The 19287-nt window shown below is 33.4% G+C and overlaps 1 protein-coding gene across 11 annotated transcripts in view; it reads left to right on the plus strand.

Annotated features, from left to right (window-relative positions):
- The window catches only part of CEP290 (centrosomal protein 290), a 96650-nt gene that overhangs the window by 28116 nt on the left and 49247 nt on the right, over positions 1–19287 (plus strand). For all 11 annotated transcript variants that reach the window (XR_014252177.1, XM_082418818.1, XM_082418820.1 and 8 more), the window contains 7 exons: positions 5930–6094; positions 6491–6640; positions 8242–8357; positions 9609–9711; positions 10141–10371; positions 13805–13978; positions 18084–18195. Coding sequence is in view for 10 of the 11 variants with exons in the window: in XM_082418818.1 (XP_082274944.1) it covers positions 5930–6094; positions 6491–6640; positions 8242–8357; positions 9609–9711; positions 10141–10371; positions 13805–13978; positions 18084–18195 (1051 nt within the window). In the remaining variant the exon portion in view is untranslated. The remainder of the gene's footprint in view (positions 1–5929; positions 6095–6490; positions 6641–8241; positions 8358–9608; positions 9712–10140; positions 10372–13804; positions 13979–18083; positions 18196–19287) is intronic.

The raw sequence follows: 19287 nt of genomic DNA on the forward strand, positions 1-19287 counted from the left end.
GTTTTTATTTCCATTTCTCTAGGAGGTGGGTCAAAAAGGATCTTGCTGTGATTTATGTCATAGAATGTTCTGCCTATGTTTTCCTCTAAGAGTTTGATAGTGTCTGGCCTTCCATTTAGGTCTTTAATCCATTTTGAGTTTATTTTTGTGTATGGTGTTAGGGAGTGTTCTAGTTTCATTCTTTTACATGTAGCTGTCCAGTTTTCCCAGTACCACTTATTGAAGACGCTGTCTTTTCTCCATTGTATATTCTTTTTTTTTTTAACATCTTTATTGGAGTATAATTGCTTTACAATGGTGTGTTAGTTTCTGCTTTATAACAAAGTGAATCAGTTATACATATGCATATGTTCCCATATCTCTTCCCTCTTGCGTCTCCCTCCCTCCCACCCTCCCTATCCCACCCCTCTAGGTGGTCACAGAGCACCGAGCTGATCTCCCTGTGCTATGCAACTGCTTCCCACTAGCTATCTATTTTACATTTAGTAATGTATATATGTCCATTCCACTTTCTCACCCTGTCACATCTTACCCTTCCCCCTCCCCATATCCCCAAGTCCATTCTCTAGTAGGTCTGTGTCTTTATTCCCGTCTGGCCAGTAGGTTCTTCATGACCTTTTTTTTTTTTTCCCTTAGATTCCATATATATGTGTTAGCATACTGTATTTGTTTTTCTCTGTCTGACTTACTTCACTCTGTATGACAGACTCTAACTCCATCCGTCTCACTACAAATACCTCCATTTCGTTTCTTTTTATGGCTGAGTAATATTCCATTGTATATATGTGCCACATCTTCTTTATCCATTCATCTGATGATGCACACTTAGGTTGCTTCCATGTCCTGGCTATTGTAAATAGAGCTGCAATGAACATTTTGGTACATGACTCTTTTTGAATTATGGTTTTCTCAGGGTATATGCCCAGTAGTGGGATTGCTGGGTCATATGGTAGTTCTATTTTTCGTTTTTTAAGGAACCTCCATACTGTTCTCCATAGTGGCTGTATCAATTTACATTCCCACGAACAGTGCAAGAGTGTTCCCTTTTCTCCACACCCTCTCCAGCATTTATTGTTTCTAGATTTTTTGATGATGGCCATTCTGACCGGTGTGAGATGATATCTCATTGTAGTTTTGATTTGCATTTCTCTAATGATTAATGATGTTGAGCATTCTTTCATGTGTCTGTTGGCAATCTGTATATCTTCTCTGGAGAAATGTCTATTTAGGTCTTCTGCCCATTTTTGGATTGGGTTGTTTGTTTTTTTGTTATTGAGCTGCATGAGCTGCTTGTAAATCTTGGAGATTAATCCTTTGTCAGTTGCTTCATTTGCAAATATTTTCTCCCATTCTGAGGGTTGTCTTTTGGTCTTGTTTATGGTTTCCTTTGCTGTGCAAAAGCTTTGAAGTTTCATTAGGTCCCATTTGTTTATTTGTGTTTTTATTTCAATTTCTCTAAGAGTTGGGTCAAAAAGGATCTTGCTGTGATTTATGTCATAGAGTGTTCTGCCTATGTTTTCCTCTAAGAGTTTGATAGTGTCTGGCCTTCCATTTAGGTCTTTAATCCATTTTGAGTTTATTTTTGTGTATGGTGTTAGGGAGTGTTCTAATTTCATACTTTTACATGTACCTGTCCAATTTTCCCAGCACCACTTATTGAAGAGGCTGTCTTTTCTCCACTGTATATTCTTGCCTCCTTTATCAAAGATAAGTTGACCATATGTGCGTGGGTTTATCTCTGGGCTTTCTATCCTGTTCCATTGATCTGTATTTCTGTTTTTGTGCCAGTACCATACTGTCTTAATTACTGTAGCTTTGTAGTATAGTGTGAAGTCAGGGAGCCTGATTCCTCCAGCTCCATTTTTCTTTCTCAAGATTGCTTTGGCTATTCGGGGTCTTTTGTGTTTCCATACAAATTGTGACATTCTTTGTTCTAGTTCTGTGAAAAATGCCAGTGGTAGTTTGATAGGGATTGCATTGAATCTGTAGATTGCTTTGGGTAGTAGAGTCATTTTCACGGTATTGATTCTTCCAATCCAAGAACATGGTACATCTCTCCATCTATTTGTATCATCTTTAATTTCTTTCATCAGTGTCTTATAATTTTCTGCATACAGGTCTTTTGTCTCCTTAGGCAGGTTTATTCCTAGGTATTTTATTCTCTTTGTTGCAGTGGTAAATGGGAGTGTTTTCTTAATTTCACTTTCAGATTTTTGATCATTAGTGTATAGGAATGCAAGAGATTTCTGGGCATTAATTTTGTATCCTGCTACTTTACCAAATTCATTGATTAGCTCTAGTAGTTTTCTGGTAGCATCTTTAGGATTCTGTATGTGTAGTATCATGTCATCTGCCAACAGTGACAGCTTTACTTCTTGTTTTCCGATTTGGATTCCTTTTATTTCATTGTCTTCTCTGATTGCTGTGGCTAAAACTTCCAAAACTATGTTGAATAATAGTGGTGAGAGTAGACAACCTTATCTTGTTCCTGATCTTAGTGGAAATGGTTTCAGTTTTTCACCATTGAGGACGATGTTGGCTGTGGATTTGTCATACATGGCCTTTATTATGTTGAGGTAAGTTCCCTCTATGCCTACTTTCTGGAGGGTGTTTCTCAGAAATGGGTGTTGAATTTTGTCGAAAGCTTTCTCTGCATCTATTGAGATGATCATCTGGTTTTTCTCCTTCAATTTGCTAATATGGTGTATCACATTGATTGATTTGCATATTTTGAAGAATCCTTGCATTCCTGGGTTAAATCCCAGTTGATCATGGTGTATGATCCTTTTAATGTAGTGTTGGATTCTGTTTGCTAGTATTTTGTTGAGGATTTTTGCATCTATATTCATCGGTGATATTGACCTGTATGTAGTTTTCTTTCTTTGTGACATCTTTGTCTGGTTTTGGTATCAGGGTGATGGTGGCCTCGTAGAATGAGTTGGGGAGTGTTCCTCCCTCTGCTATATTTTGGAAGTGTTTGAGAAGGATAGGTGTTAGCTCTTCTCTAAATGTTTGATAGAATTCGCCTGTGAAGCCATCTGGTCCTGGGCTTTTGTTTGTTGGAAGATTTTTAATCACAGTTTCAATTTCAGTGCTTGTGATTTGTCTGTTCATATTTTCTATTTCTTCCTGATTCAGTCTCAGAAGGTTGTGGATTTCTAAGAATTTGTGCATTTCTTCCAGGTTGTCCATTTTATTGACATAGAGTTGCTTGTAGTAGTCTCTTTAAGATGCTTTGTATTTCTGCAGTGTCTGTTGTTACTTTTCCTTTTTCATTTCTAATTCTATTGATTTGAGTCTTCTCCCTTTTTTTCTTGATGAGTCTGGCTAAAGGTTTATCAATTTTGTTTATCTTCTCAAGGAATCAGGTTTTAGTTTTATTGATCTTTGCTATTGTTTTCTTTGTTTCTATTTCATTGACTTTGCTCTGATATTTATGATTTCTTTCCTTCTACTAACTTTGGGTTTTGTTTGTTCTTCTCTCTCTAGTTCCTTTAGGTGTAAGGTTAGATTGTTTATTTGAGATTTTTCTTGTTTCTTGAGGTAGGATTGTATTGCTCTAAACTTCTCTCTTAGAACTGTTTTTGCTGCATCCCATAGGTTTTGGATCATCATGTTTTCATTGTAATTTGTCTCTAGGTATTTTTTGATTTCCTCTTTGATTTCTTCAGTGATCTCTTGGTTACGTAGGAACGTATTTTTTAGCCTCCATGTGTTTGTGTTTTTTATGTGTTTTTCCTTGTAATTGATTTCTAGTCTCATAGTATTGTGGTCGGAAAAGATGCTTGATATGGTTTCAGTTTTCTTAAATTTACCGAGGCTTGATTTGTGACCCAAGATGTGATCAATCCTGGAGAATGTTCTGTGTGCACTTGAGAAGAAAGTGTAATCTGCTGTTTTTGGATGGAATGTCCTACAAATATCAATTAAATCTAACTGGTCTATTGTGTCATTTAAAACTTGTCTTTCCTTATTAATTTTCTGTCTGGATGATCTGTCCATTGGTGAAGTGAGGTGTTGAAGTCCCCCACTTTTATTGTGTTACTGTTGATTTCCTCTTTTATAGCTGTTAGCTGTTGCCTTCTGTATTGAAATGGTCCTATGTTGGGTGCATATATATTTCTAATTGTTATATCTACTTCTTGGATTGATCCCTTGATCATTATGTGGTGCCCTTCCTTGTCTCTTGTAACATTGTTTATTTTAAAGTCTATTTTATCTGATACGATTATAGCTACTCCAGCTTTCTTTTGATTCCCATTTGCATGGAACTTTTTTTTTTATAATAATACCATTTTATTAGCAGAGAGTGATACTAGTATGTTAAAAACTTTCTGAGGCAGAAAATCATTTAACAAAATTTATGAAACCCTTTTGATTCCCTTTATTCCCTATATGTCCCTTTATAATTCTGACTTTTGTTCTTTGGTTGGTGACTTTGTTTTTTCTCCACTATTTTAAATATCTAAAATGATTCTTCATACTTTCTTATGTGAACATCTTTTGTCTGTGATGCTACCCACTACTAATACTCAGATCAAACTCTGTTCTACAAGGGAAACTCTGTTTAGTGACAAAATAGAAACAGAATGAATAGCCCAGAAAGATTCTAAGGTTTTTAATTTTAATTGACAGCCTGTGGCCTTCCTAGGATTCTTGTTTCCATCGATTCTGTCTGCTTCTCTTCTGGGTTATCATTTTTTTTTCTGATTGATATGCCCCATCTGAATGACCTAACTAAGAAATCATCAGAATCAATGACACTTTCGATCAGATAATTCCGGCTTCTGCAGTTAAGTTCACTTTCTATTGCTATAGGGTGTTTTTCAGGGCCCCTAATCACCATCTAATTCAATCTCATTTTACCACAAGGACTTATAGATAACATGTTGCTATTTTTCAGCAAGTCAGCTAACTAGACTACTTTGTCATCTGTCAGAATACCTCCTTCTGCCTACTTCTTTCTGCTATCCCCTTTGAATTAGTATAAATTATTACTTCACATGGCCTGCTCTGATCTCCTTAGGGTAAAGGCTTACTCTTACAGATCTACTGCCATGAGTTAAATCCCAGATCACCCTCCTGAAGAGGAGATTACATATGATTTTACTCATCTTACTTTTTTTGTCTTCTGCCTTCATTTCTGAAGCTTTACTTTGCATTTAACAGTTTTGTTCCATAAAGTCCAGATCTATTGGTATGTGTGTATTGTATATATGTGTGCATGGGGATAGGTATATTTATATATGCCATTATTGGGGAATTAGGAGCAGTGAAGCCTCTTGGATAGTATTTTAATATTTGACAGATTATTTTTGCTTATCCAGCGCTCTTGGATAACACTATTTTATCATACTTTGCCTTTGTTATTATGTATGCTTCAACTGTATGGAGAGGAAGCAATGAAAAATTTAATTAATTAAATGTAGTAGCTATTTCATTCCTTTGCTCATGCTTTAAATTCAGATGCTTCATGGTTTCAAAGCATTTACATATAAATTATCTCATTTTGACTGTATAAAAACCTTGTGAAGTAGACAGAGCTAACATTATTTCCTCTTCTTTAGAGTTAAGAAAGCTAAGGTATAAGGAATTTTAAGTCACTTGCCCAGCAAATAAGAGATTGGTTAATATTTGAACCCTAGTCATGTTGTTCCTGTCTAGTTGTTTTTCTGGTCTACCAGTCTACTTGGATTAGCTAGATATTGTTAATTGTTAGAATGAAGTGATTAGTATGCTTGGTAATACTGTTGTAGGTTAAACTGGTATTTTATAAATTTAAATTTATAAATAAGAGATAGATTTGGTATATTTTATTACACATGGGAATAGTAAAATGCTTAAATGTGAATTTTATTTAAACATAGATTTTTTACTATGACTTTAGTGTTTTTCTTCACATTTCTTCTATATAATTTAAATATATTAGGCTATAGAATCAAAGAATGCAGAAGGAATATTTGATGCCAATCTGCATTTAAAAGCCCAAGTTGATCAACTTACTGGAAGGAATGAAGAATTAAGACAGGAGCTCAGGGAATCTCGGAAGGAGGCTATAAATTATTCTCAGCAGTTGACAAAAGCAAATTTAAAGGTGAGAATTTTATTATATAAAAGAAAATGCTAAGCATATGAATAAAGATTTTATGTGAAACATTTAATTTTTTTTAAATGACTATTTTATGAGAAAATACCCCTTGAATTAATTCTTTCAGCATTCGGAAAGCTTCTGTTTGAATTTTTTAAATTAAATTAGTGGAAAAATAAGTACCGTATAACATAAAAGGATACAAAAATTCTAAATATATTCCTAGACATTTCTAAGTAGTAGTAATTATAAATTAAATTATAATTTAATTAATACTTGGCAGAGCATTCATATATCTACTTGTTCAAGATGTTCAGTAGGAAGTGTTAGTTACTGCTTTTAAATTTGTCTTTCTTTGGGTGTAAGAGATGAGATTCTCATTTCTGAACTGTTCATTTGCAGATAGATCATCTTGAAAAAGAGACCAGTCTTTTACGACAATCAGAAGGATCAAATGTTGTGTTTAAAGGAGTAGACTTACCTGATGGGATAGCACCATCTAGTGCCAATATCATTAATTCTCAGAATGAATATTTAATACATATCTTACAGGTACTGAAAATTTTATATGTGAGTAACAAAAATAGTTGATAGTATGTTTTATAATTTAATCATCATATATTCCTTTGAGTTCTTAGAATATTAACAGTGAAATGTTTTTTTAATGATTTTGATATTAGATGGAATGTTATGAATAAAAGCAGTTTATTCCATTCATCTGAATGAGAAGCATGCGTGCCATTCATATGAAATATATGATTGACAGATAGAATAACACGCAGCTACTATGAGGTAGTAATGTATAAATAAGGTGAGCTCTTTTATTTATTGCTGGTTGGAAAAGCAATTCACATGAATAAAGTCTGACACAGCTTTTTGTGTAATGATTAGAATCGTTCCTTTTTTTGTGTGTTAACTACAAGCAGAAACTTTTAAACAAAATTGTCTTTTATCTCTTTCTTCCCTTTAACCCTGTAAGGTGTTAGTTAATCTGTTAGCAAATTAGAAAGGATACTGCTTGCCCTGTGTTTGTTTCTCAGTTTTGCTGTCTATATTATAGTCATTATGAATGGCCTAATGAGAGATGCTTTTCATTATTTCATTTGAGTGTGAATACCTGTAATATCACATACATTGCAAATATAATCACAAAAATGAATCAATGAAAGTAAGTTTTTGATTATAAGCACTGCTGTTTCCCTTTCCTAAATAATCCATTTGTGAATATACTTGAGTTATGATTATCAAATGCTTGTATTTGTATTTGTAAATTATATTAATTAATCTTCTTTTGAGTATTAGAATTTACTTATTAGAACATTACTTTATAATTCATGTTATATCATTACTTTTAAATTTATAATTTTAGCACTCTTCATGAATTTATTCTTCTGAAATATAGGAACACTGTCAATAAGTGATAGAAGTATTGCATTGTCATGTTACTTGTGATAAGATTCATTTTTTTTCATCTTTATATAAAAAGTACATGAGAAGCATTGTGGTAGATTAGAGAACCAATTTGGAATCTGAAAACCTGTTCAAAGTGGCAAAACAAGTACTTGGACTCCCAATCCTAAGGCAGCATAGAGTGATAGAAGTAGCAAGGTCTTTGGAGTCAGCCAGACCTGACTGCAAGTGTTAGGTCTGCAATATGTAAAGCTCCTGGCACTGAGCTTGGCATGTGTGCTTAGAAAATGGTTACCAAGAGTAGTATTAATGAGTTTTTTAATGTTGAGTAAGTTACTTGATCTTTCTAAGTCTCAAGTTTCTTCATCTTCAAAATGAAATAATTGGAAAGGACAATTTGACTGGAGCTATGAATGCATATGTTCACTAAAGGGTATGTGGGACTGAGTGGCTAAAGGTAAGTTTGTAACCACTGTATCTGATCATTTGTATGGTTACTCTAACTGTTCTGTATGATGAAAATAATTTTACCTGTTTCATAGCACTTCTCATTTACACATATTACCTCATTCCATATGCCATAAGGTGTTCAGAATAATCACAGAAATGACCTGTGCTGCTTATGGATTTGCTATTATCTTTTGTATATTTTTCTATAATCTTGTCAGAATATGAATTTATACCTTCAAATTTAAAATATATCCTGATGCTTTTTTCATTCTCATTTTTAAACCAATTTTTAGGAACTAGAATATAAAGAAAATAAGTTAAAGAATTTAGAAGATTCTCTTGAAGACTATAACAGAAAATTCGCAGTAATTCGTCATCAACAAAGCTTATTATATAAAGAATACCTAAGGTATAGGTGTTAGCAAAACTTTATAAATATTATTGTAGAATATTCGTGTTAAAGCTAAGTAACAAAAAATATTTAGATATTTTCTTTTACTTTTTCTTCCTGCCTCTTCACCTCCACTTTGTGTCTTAGTTCCTTATCTATAAAATTCTGTGATAGTAATACTTTTTCAAAGGGTTATTATGAAACTTAAGTGAATTATGTGAAAATGCCCAGATATGAGCATTTTGTGACTATTATAGCACATATGAACTGTGTATAAATGTCAGCTGTTAGCATCGTTCTTCATCATCACCGTCATCATTATTCATATATTTTCATGGGGAACTAACCTGTTTGTGCTTATCTCTGCCATCTCATCTGTACCAATGGACTAATATCCTTAGTAATAGTTAGAATACCTGATCAAAGGTGATTTAAACAGTAAGAGTGACTACGATTTGATGTAACAAGAAACCCAAAGCTAATTATAGGGTAGGTCATGTTTGGGAGTCTTATAGTATAGGTCATATTATCTCCTATGGTGGTTATAAAATAGATGCAGGAAGGAGTTCAAGGAAGATGGAACCATGACCATTGAAGAAGAGGGGCATTTTTTTTTCACATAACTTTTTATTTTTACATGAAATTTTTTCCAGAGGCTGCTGGCAGACTTAGATCTCATTAGTCAGAATTGGGTTAATGAGCTGTCCAAGTCATATGTCCAGGTTTGAATCATTCAGTTCAAAGAGAATGCTGACACCATAATTGGTTTATGCCAAGCAGATTGCAGGTCTGGGTAGGCAACAATGTCTTATACACCTTCTTTTAAGTCTAATGATTTCTCATTTTGTTTGTATTCTAGATATTTTATAAGTATTTAACACTCAAATTTAAGAGTAGGGTCAGAATACTGAGACTTGATTTCCAGAATTAGTTTGGGGTATTGATTATTTTTTTAATTGTTTTCTGTTTTTAATAAAATATTTATAAGCTTCAGCTGTAATTGTTATATTGTAACAATTGTAGACTAATAATTTGTAGATTAATGAAAATAATTTGATAAAATAATTTCTTTACCTTTCATTTATTAAATAAAAATATAACTTTCAGGATAAATCCTTTCAAGTGGAATTTATACTTATGTTATCAGATATTGACTAGTTACGATTCATCTTATTTTATGGAAACTAAATTTCCATAATCTATAGCTATCTCTTCCTATAGTTAAATATTTTATTAGGTTTACTGTATTGTCATTTTTATTTTTTTAAGTGAAAAGGAGGCCTGGAAAACAGAATCTGAAACAATGAAAGAGGAAAAGAGAAAACTTGAGGATCAAATCCAACAAGATGCTATAAAAATTAAAGAATATAATGTAAGTAAAGTACTTTTAAAATCAATATACAATACTGTACAAACTAAGATAGCTAGATTTCTTTTTTTTTTTTTTAAAGAGCTCCTGACTTATTTATTTATTTAAAAAAAAATTTTTTTTTTGGCTGTGTTTGGTCTTCGTTTCTATGCGAGGGCTCTCTCTAGTTGCAGCAAGCGGGGGCCACTCTTCATCGCGGTGCGTGGGCCTTTCGCTGTCACGGCCTCTCTTGTTGCGGGGCACAGTCTCCAGACGTGCAGGCTCAGTAGTTGTGGCTCATGGGCCTAGTTGCTCCGCGGCATGTGGGATCTTCCCAGACCAGGGCTTGAACCCGTGTCCCCTGCATTGGCAGGCAGATTCTCAACCACTGCGCCACCAGGGAAGCCCAAGATAGCTAGATTTAACAAGTAATATAAATGTGACTTTGTGCAGAATTTGCTCAGTGCTCTTCAGATGGATTCAGATGAAATGAAAAAAACACTTTCAGAAAATAGCAGAAAGATCACAGTCTTACAAGTGAATGAAAAGTCACTCATAAGGCAATATACTACTTTAGTAGAAATGGAGAGACAACTTAGAAAAGAAAATTGGAAACAGAAGAATGAATTGATATCAATGGAGGCTGAAGTTGGTGAAAAAATTGGACGTTTGCAACGTTTTAAGGTACGTCTGATTTTTTTCAACTCTGAAAATTTTCAAACGTGAAGAAGAAAGGATAGTATGATGAATACCCATCACCTGGATTAATAGTTAACATTTATTAACATTCCACTCTAAATGCTTCATCTGTTTTTTTGTAAGAATGTTTTAATTGCAGACATTTCTCCCCTAAATATTTTAGTGTGCATCTCTAAAAAAGTCTTTTTCTGTTTACATAACCACAATAACTTTATCACACTTAACAAAATTGACAACAATACCTTATATTATCTAACGTCCAGATCATATTCACATTTCCTCAGTTGTCCCAGGATCCAGTCAAGGACCCTGCATTGTATTTGGATGTTACATGTCCTAAGTCTTTTTAATATAGAATCTCCCCCTTTTTTTCCTCCTCTCTCTGAAAAATGATGAATATTTATCTGATTATTTTCTTTCATAATTTTACTTGTTCCTGTATCCATTGTATTTACTAAAAGTTAGCTTTGAAGCCTTGGTTATATTAAGGTTAAACATTTTTGGCAAGAACACTTCATAAGTAATGTTTTGTACTTTATAAGTAATACTTTACAGTGTATCACTTCAAGAGATGGAATGTCTGGTAGTCCCATGTTTCATGATTGATTACTTTGTTAAGGGGGAGACAGCCGTGTATCTCTATTATTAAGTGATTTAGTTAATTCTTTGGTGATATTTTGATACCATGCAAATAACCAGTTCTTCATCAATTCTCCTGATGGTTTTAGTGTCTACTGGTGATTGTTGTTGCCTGACCCAATTGTTTCATTAAGAGTTGGAAAAATCATGATTTTCTAATTATATTATGTTCTCTTCATTTATTAGCAGGTATTCTTTATAAAATAAAGAGCTTCTCCTTATTAGCCCAAGCTCTTTGGTTATCTTGAAGTGTGGTTCCTAACTAGAAAGGCAAGATAAAAACTGGTCATTCTTTCCTTTTAATGACCAGTTTTCAGAATACAGAGTTTGTGTAGTCTGCTTCTACCTATCCCCTCCCACCCACTGCACCCTCCAGCTTTCTCTTCTTTAAGTATCATAACAGACTCACACACTTTTAAATATTCAGTGTGTTTTACTCAGGTGTAGTCATTATTCTTTTGTCTCATCTTTGGCCAGTGAGAGCCCTTTAAAGAAGGTTCTTGTATCCTTTTTGACAGAAATACGTTAGTCTTTGAACCAAGGTGCAAAGCTTAGTTTGTTTTCTGGAACAACATATGTCCAAGATGTACCTTATATACTTCTTAGACAGGCTTGGCATAAGCCATTTCTCTAAAGAGCCCTGGTTCGTTTTAGTGGGGACAGCATTTAGGTACCAAAAACCGGTCCTAGGTGTCATTGCTCTTGGAGTATCATTGCTACTAGTCCGGTTAGGAAAATATGTATAGATTTAAATCATGAGTTCATAGTGTTATTTTTAATTCAAATTTAACATTTTAGGATAAGTAATAGTGTGGAGTTTTTACTAACCTTTGATTTTGTACTTTATTTTTTTATCATGGAAATCTCTATTAAAATAACATTAAAATAATTATTTGTTTTATACTACAATATTCATACATTAATTTGAAAACAGTAATCTTGTATTGGTATTAACAATAACAATACCAGTGCTACTAGATATAAAGTTTCTTTACAGTTCTTATTTTCTTTAGAATATCTCTCACTAAGGATGTATCGTCATGGTAACATATTCTATAGTGACGTGAAGTAATTCTCCTCTTTGTGTGGTTATGCTATACAATTGCTATATAATTAGGTTCATTTATTTTACATTTGTTTTCAGTTTTAGGGATAACTTTTAAAAAATTAAATTTGATATATAAAACATTTACATGTACAAAAGATGTCAGCAGAGAAATCTTACTTCTGTCCTTGTACCTTTCACTTCATTCTACTTCATCCTTCCACCCCCTTTAGGTAACTGATAATCCTTCTAATGTTTCCTTTTGTAAGTTATTAACAAAGACACAAAAAGTTGCATGCCATGCGATTCTTCTGCACCTTGCTTTACATCTGATCATACCTTATTTAAGCATGTATATGTTCATTTGACATGTCTAAATTTACATAGGAGCATGTAAATAGAAGAATTCAAAGTAAAATTAAAATGAACTTGAGTTCCTTGCCACCCCCTTTTAAATATAGTAATGGGTGAAATTGTCATGCTAATAAACCTATTTTCAATATGAAATGTTCTTGTTTTTATTTTGTGTTAGATTTTGCAGAATGTACTTCTCTTAGAGTATTACAAATATAGCTAGTGTTTGAGATAGAAGGGAAGAAAGAACTAGAATCTTCTTCCTCTTCAACCTGATTGTTCAACCTGGATTTTTTGTTTGTTTTTGCAACAAATGGAAAGCCAAAAAAAGGGATATTTTTAAGGATGGGAAACATGATCTCCCTCACCACAAAGCAAAAGTGAAACTGAATCCCAAGGGTAAGGTAGACTAGGGTGTATTTATTTATATAGAGAAGTTTTCAAAATGAGATCTGAAACACTATTACAAATATTTTCCCCTCATTACTCTACTTCAGAATGAATTATAACCATAAATTCTTTTTATTTTTAAAAAATTTTTTTATTTTTTAAATTTTTTGGCCAAGCCGCACAGCTTGCGGGATCATAGTTCCCCGACCGGGGATTGAACCCAGGCCACCGCAGTGAAAGCACTGAGTCCTAACCAATTTATGAGTCCTCCAGGGAACTCATAAATTCTTTATCTTCCTCACTTCATAAATTTGGTTTTATGTTCAGTCATTTCTTTTTGGTGTTAATACAGTGTCTTTGAATAGTGACTCTTATAGCTCTGTAGCTAAAGAGTTGAAGATGAACCAAGTAATTTAAAGCCTTTGATATTATTTGTTACAGATAGCTATGATGCAGAGAACTTTTTTTCCCTAAATAATGTTTCTTTCCTGTGAACAAAAAATTTTCTTTTATTATAAAGCTAGTTTGTTATTAACTATAAATAAGCAGAAATAGCAAAGTTGTAAATGTTACCTGTGGTGATGCAAATTTTGCCATTCAAAAGACAAGTTTTTTTTTTAATCTTATGAAATTTAGAAAAGCCATCCAAAGATATATTCTAAGTGATATGTGTTCTTGCTGCTGTATGTTACGCTTTTCTCAAATTAACTGAATTTCATTTAACTATGACAGGAGTTATAAAAGGATTCACTTTATTTTTATTATGATTTAAAATTTCCAAATATTATTTCTTGTATGAAAGTAATTAATAATTATTGTAATATATTGTAATATATGCAATATATGCAATTCTTACTTGAGAAATCTAATTTTTTTAATTACTCTAAAATCTGTTTTGCTTTCAGCTATATTACCTTATCCTCAAAAGTGGCTAGTGCTTTACCAGAAAAAAATACACCACCTTAATTCAGTGTATCTTTATTTACGTAGGAAATGGCTGTTTTCAAGATTGCAGCACTCCAAAAAGTTATAGATAATAGTGTCTCTCTGTCTGAACTAGCATTGGCCAATAAACAATACAATGAATTGACTGCTAAGTACAGAGACATCTTGCAAAAAGATAATATGCTTGTTCAAAGAACAAATAACTTGGAACACCTAGAGGTAAGTAGGTGTGATCCTTAAACCTTGTGATTTTAGCCATTCTTCTTTGGTGATATCTTACCTATAGGTGCAAAATGACTTCTGGATTACTTCTTCCAGGTTATCTTCCTTAGCCCACTTGTGTGATTTAGCTGAATGAAATCTCTTTCCATCAGGTACTTAAAAAAGAAAAAAGAACATGGTACAGATAGGATAATGTAGTCAGAAGAGGAAGCATTATTAAGTACCCATTCCTTTCTCTTGCCCTGATCCCAGTGTAAATTATTCCCTCATGGTCCATGGCTCTTTGGGGTGGATGTAGCAGAGAGTAGATGAGATATCCATGGTTCTTCGTGGACCTTGGATGAGTTCTGCAAATCCCTATCCTTTCTTACTGTAGAGAGAGAGAAGAATAGGATGGAGTATCATTAGTTTAATTCAAGGAGTCTATGAATATGGCCCAGACACTTTGTAATTGTCTTCTAGCCACTCGACCTTCGTACCTTTTACAGCAGGCAAAACAAGCTCCTGATTTTGTTTATTTTTATGAAAAATAAAGGCTTATGTCTTTTGGTTCATTCTCTTTTATGATCCTCTCATTGGAATGGAAGGAGATATAATTCTTTTGGCTCAAAAGCTCTCACTTGCTTAGGGGGACACGTTCAAGAAAACATTCTGAGTAGCTTTCAATGACTCCTACAAAATTATCTGAGTCATTATTGATTAACATTAACTAGAAATAATCATGATCAGTTTACTTTTTATTATTTTTGAAGAAAGATGATTATGTTAATTTTTATTGAAAATTCTAAATATTTAAGTGTGATAAAAATTTATTTTTTCCCATCTTTCATGTCTGTTGTCCTCTCTTCTCTAGCATTAGACAATCATAGATAAGAAATCTCCTGCAGATAGCGTATCAATGAGTAATTTTTAACTTTTAAAATTTATTTTCCCAGATAATATTTTTCATCTCTACTCAAACCTTAAAAAATTTTGTCTCTTTATTGTATCCCTTTCTCTCCTTTACTTCCTGTATCTCAGTTATAATTCTGAACATATGTCCCTCTCTATTGGCAATGTCTTAATTTTATTCTTTATTATCTTTACTGTGGTAACCATTACCCATACCGTTACCTCCAGTGTTGTATCCTCTTTGCTGCCACCAAAGTGATCATTCTAAACCTGCATCTGACCATGTCCTTCCCTTGCTTAAAACCTCTCAAAAGCTGCCAGTCACTTAAAGAATAAGTGACTTTTGAAATTAGCCCGCACGTAACTCATGTCATCTACTGTGACATTCTAAGGAGTTTCACAATTAATGTTTTAGAAAGTGAACTACCAGTTTTCTCCACCACAGTGTTTCGTATGTTCTTCTGTACATGCAGTCTTCTTTGTTTAGAAAGCCCTTCCTCCTCTCCCAGTTTTTCTGCTCAGTGAATTTCTATTCATGTTTCAAAACTTTTTTCAGACACTATCTTTTTTTCTGTAGCATCCTTCTTTATAGAAAAAACTCACCCTCTCTGTTATTTCTATATTTTGTACCTAGTTCTGCTATTTATATCACATCATATTATATGTATTTATATGTGTGCCTCTCCTACAGGAATATAAGCCTCTTGATATCAGAAACTCTACTTAATTCATTTTTGTGGGTTTGGTACCTGCTGTTTGGCACAGAGTTAGAGCTAATAGATGTTAACTTCAGGGATTGAATAAAGGTGATGAAAATCAAATTTTAGAATATGAAAAACAGAGTGGGTGGTAAAGAAATACAAAAACCGAACGGGTGATAAGGCAATTAAAAAACTGGAAATTTGATAATAGCAGACAAGAGAAATAGATATGGACTAAGGTAAAATTAAGAAGAGGATTTGCTGTGTTTTTTCAAAAAAATTTTTTTAAAAAGGAACCCAATGAAGTTTGAGAGGAGAGGAAAAGAAAATTTAGAGCTAAAAGGGAGAGAATGATTGAATATTAGAGGTAAGAGTGGTAATAAATGAGGGTGCAGTACCAGGGCAGGGGTATGAAAATGGGATGTGGAGCAAGGCCACAGTTATCCTTTGAAAGAGTCTGGAAGTAAGAGAAGCAAAAAGGGTAGCAAGATATTTAAAACACCTTAAGCCCTTTTTTGTTTTTCTCCTACGAATATACAGTATCTAGGAACTGGGCTGTAATTGTGCATGTTACCAGAAAGTCATGTTTTATTCCCTTATCTTCCTTTTCATTATAACATCACCCTTTAAAAAAAAAAAAATCTCGGGACTTCCCTGGTGGCGCAGTGGTTAAGAATCCGCCTGCCAATGCAGGGGACACGGGTTCGAGCCCTGGTCTGGGAAGATCCCACGTGCTGTGGAGCAACTAAGCCCGTGCGCCACAACTATTGAAGCCCGCGCGCCTAGAGCCGGTGCTCTGCAACAAGGGAAGTCACCACAATGAGTAAGCCCGTGGACCCAACGAAGAGTAGCCTCCGCTCACTGCAACTAGAGAAAGCCCGTGCACAGCAACGAGGATCCAACCCAGCCAAAAATAAATAAATAAATTTATTTTAAAAAAAATTTCATTACCCTGTTTTATTTTTCTTCATAATGCTTATTACCTGACAGTATGTTATATATTGGCTTATTTTCCAATTGCTCCATTAAAATACAAGTTTTAGGATGGAATTTGTTTACCATTGCAGTCCAGTGCTTAGAATACCTGGCACGTAGTAGACATTCTGTTTGTTAAAATGAAGAATAAATGAGCTTAAAATATTATACTTACGTGCCAACTCCTACATTTTATGTTTCCAGCCTGACTTCTCAGAACTCTGTTCTTCTGTATGGAACTACCTACTTAACAACTCATGTTGCAAGGGAATCTCTAATTTAACATGTCCAAATTTAATTCCTGATGTCTATTTCTCTCATAGTTGTTCCTGTTTCAGTGTATGCCACTATTATCTACTCACTTAGTTAAGGCAGATATCTTAGAATTATTCTCTAGTCATTCCTTTCCTTTATCATTTTCCCCCCAAATGTAATTAATTCTTATGTGTCCTCTTTTCTCCATCTTCCCTGCTATAACTGTAATCTAAACCAGTGTCATCCCTCATCTGGACTTTACAGTATCTTCCTGACTAATTTCTCATTTCTCTATTTACCCCTTTATTTATTCTCCACATTTTATTCAGAATGATTGGTTAAAACTTCTCCCTTTAAATCTTTAAATGATTTCCTATTATACATTAAGTTAAATTCCAGTTACTTGTCTTGACATACCATGCCTTGCCTGGTATGGCCCCCTATTATCTCTCCAACTTTTTTTTTTATTCCTCTTCACCCTGATTTTTGCTCACTGTGCTCAAGTCCTCTAATACTCCAGACTCTTTCCTGCTTTGGAGCATCTGGGTTTACCAGTAGTATACCAGTTCTTTCCATGGCTGGTTTCTTGTCAAGACTGGCTCCTTCTCTTACCATCAGTTTCAGCTTAAATACCACCTCTTCGGTGGTTAATACTTTCTTTAAGCACTCTATCTGGATATGCTACTTTTTATTATTCTTTGGTTTTGTACTCTGTTTCGTTCTAGATCTTGACCTGTTTAGTCAATTTTTTCTTTGCTTATCTGTTTACACTCTGCTGCATTCCACACTCTCCCCAACTCCTGCCACACATATACCCACAGACACCAAATGGTGAGGCCTATGAAGGCCAGAAGTTTGTCTGTTCCTTTTCATCATGAACATACAGTACCTGTCACCGATGGCATGCTATGGATGCTCAGTAACCCTTGGTATGAATGAGGGAAGTAAGCAGTGGTTTATGAAGATTGTGAGACTCTTGAGTGTTCCACGTTGGCCAAAGTGAACATGGCAGAAGCTAATACTTAGGAGTTTAGGGCCACATATCAGATATACAAGATTTTGATGATTATTTTAAAATACTGTATGTGTGTGTGTGTATACAACATATATGTTATGTGTATGTCTATCTGTATTACATGCAGAGGAACTTCTACAGTCGTTAAAAAAAAACTAGATTGTGAGCTTTAGGAGATTATTATATAAAGTTCAGACAGTGTCACATCTGTGGTATTAATCTGAATTACAATGTAGTTGCTCAGTGATGTTTCTATTTTATTCAGTGTGAAAATGCATCCCTAAAAGAACAAATGGAGTATGTAAGTAAAGAACTGGAGATTACCAAGGAAAAACTTCACACTATTGAACAAGCCTGGGAACAAGAAACTAAATTAGGTAAGTATTATGACTCTGATAATATAAAATGATTAAGATCTAATAGTGAATATTTTTCATTTAAAGTGCCTTTCTATACCAGATAAAAAGAAAATATTTTGATTAAAATGCACTCTCTGCCTAACAGTTTAATTTAACAGGCGGTTGATGAGTAATATCTTGTATTAATCTTTATCAAAGTTAGGTTTTTAGTTATTAAATTGGATTTGTTTCTAATGAAATCATATATGTTAAAAATGTATGACTGAGCATTAGCTATATTGAACCATTTAACAATTAAGACTGATGATAATTTTGAAATACCTGTATTTTAATGATAGTATTATGAGTTTTTTCACTGTGTATAAAGTTATATTAGGAATATATCATTTTATATTTTTAAATTAAAAGATCACCTAGAACATCAGAAAAATTTGAGAAGAATTTATATTGCTCATAGTTCCACTACTGTATCATTTTTTTGTATGGCCTTATACATGCTTATATATTTTATACACTTTAAATTATAATAAATATTATATGCTATATTTATTTAGTAGATATCAAAAAATTTCATTTTTTATTCATCATACTTATAAATATTCATGCAATAAGTTACTGTGTTTGGGTGATTAAATCACTAGCTTTTCTAATTTTTGCTATTGCTTATAGTGCTGCAGTGAACATCTTCATTTATATCTGACAGAGATATTATTGTCTCAAAGGGTATTAAAATCTTTGTGGCTTCTGCTAGGATTTTCCATATTAGTTTTTCAAATGGTTATCCTAGTTCACAACATTTAAATAATTTTATCTCACTAGCATTATGCTTTATAATTTTCAAATAAATTTGCCCCTTTGGATAAAATGTTTTAATTTGTTTTCTAGACCTTAGAGTGCTAATGCTATTCAAAGTTTCTGTTACTATTAAATTGGTAACTGAGACATGTAGCTTAGAGAGGCTTAACATTGGGAAGTCTAAAATAAGCTATTTTAGAAATGTACTTTTTAATTCATTAAGAGATTAAAAGTGAATTGACTTCCATGTAGCTCTTACACAAAAGAAGATACCATTTTAACTAAGATATTGAAAAGAATATTATATACAGTTTT

This window comes from Balaenoptera physalus (assembly GCF_965194825.1).
Source record: "Balaenoptera physalus genome assembly, chromosome: 13".
Taxonomy (NCBI): domain Eukaryota; kingdom Metazoa; phylum Chordata; class Mammalia; order Artiodactyla; family Balaenopteridae; genus Balaenoptera; species Balaenoptera physalus.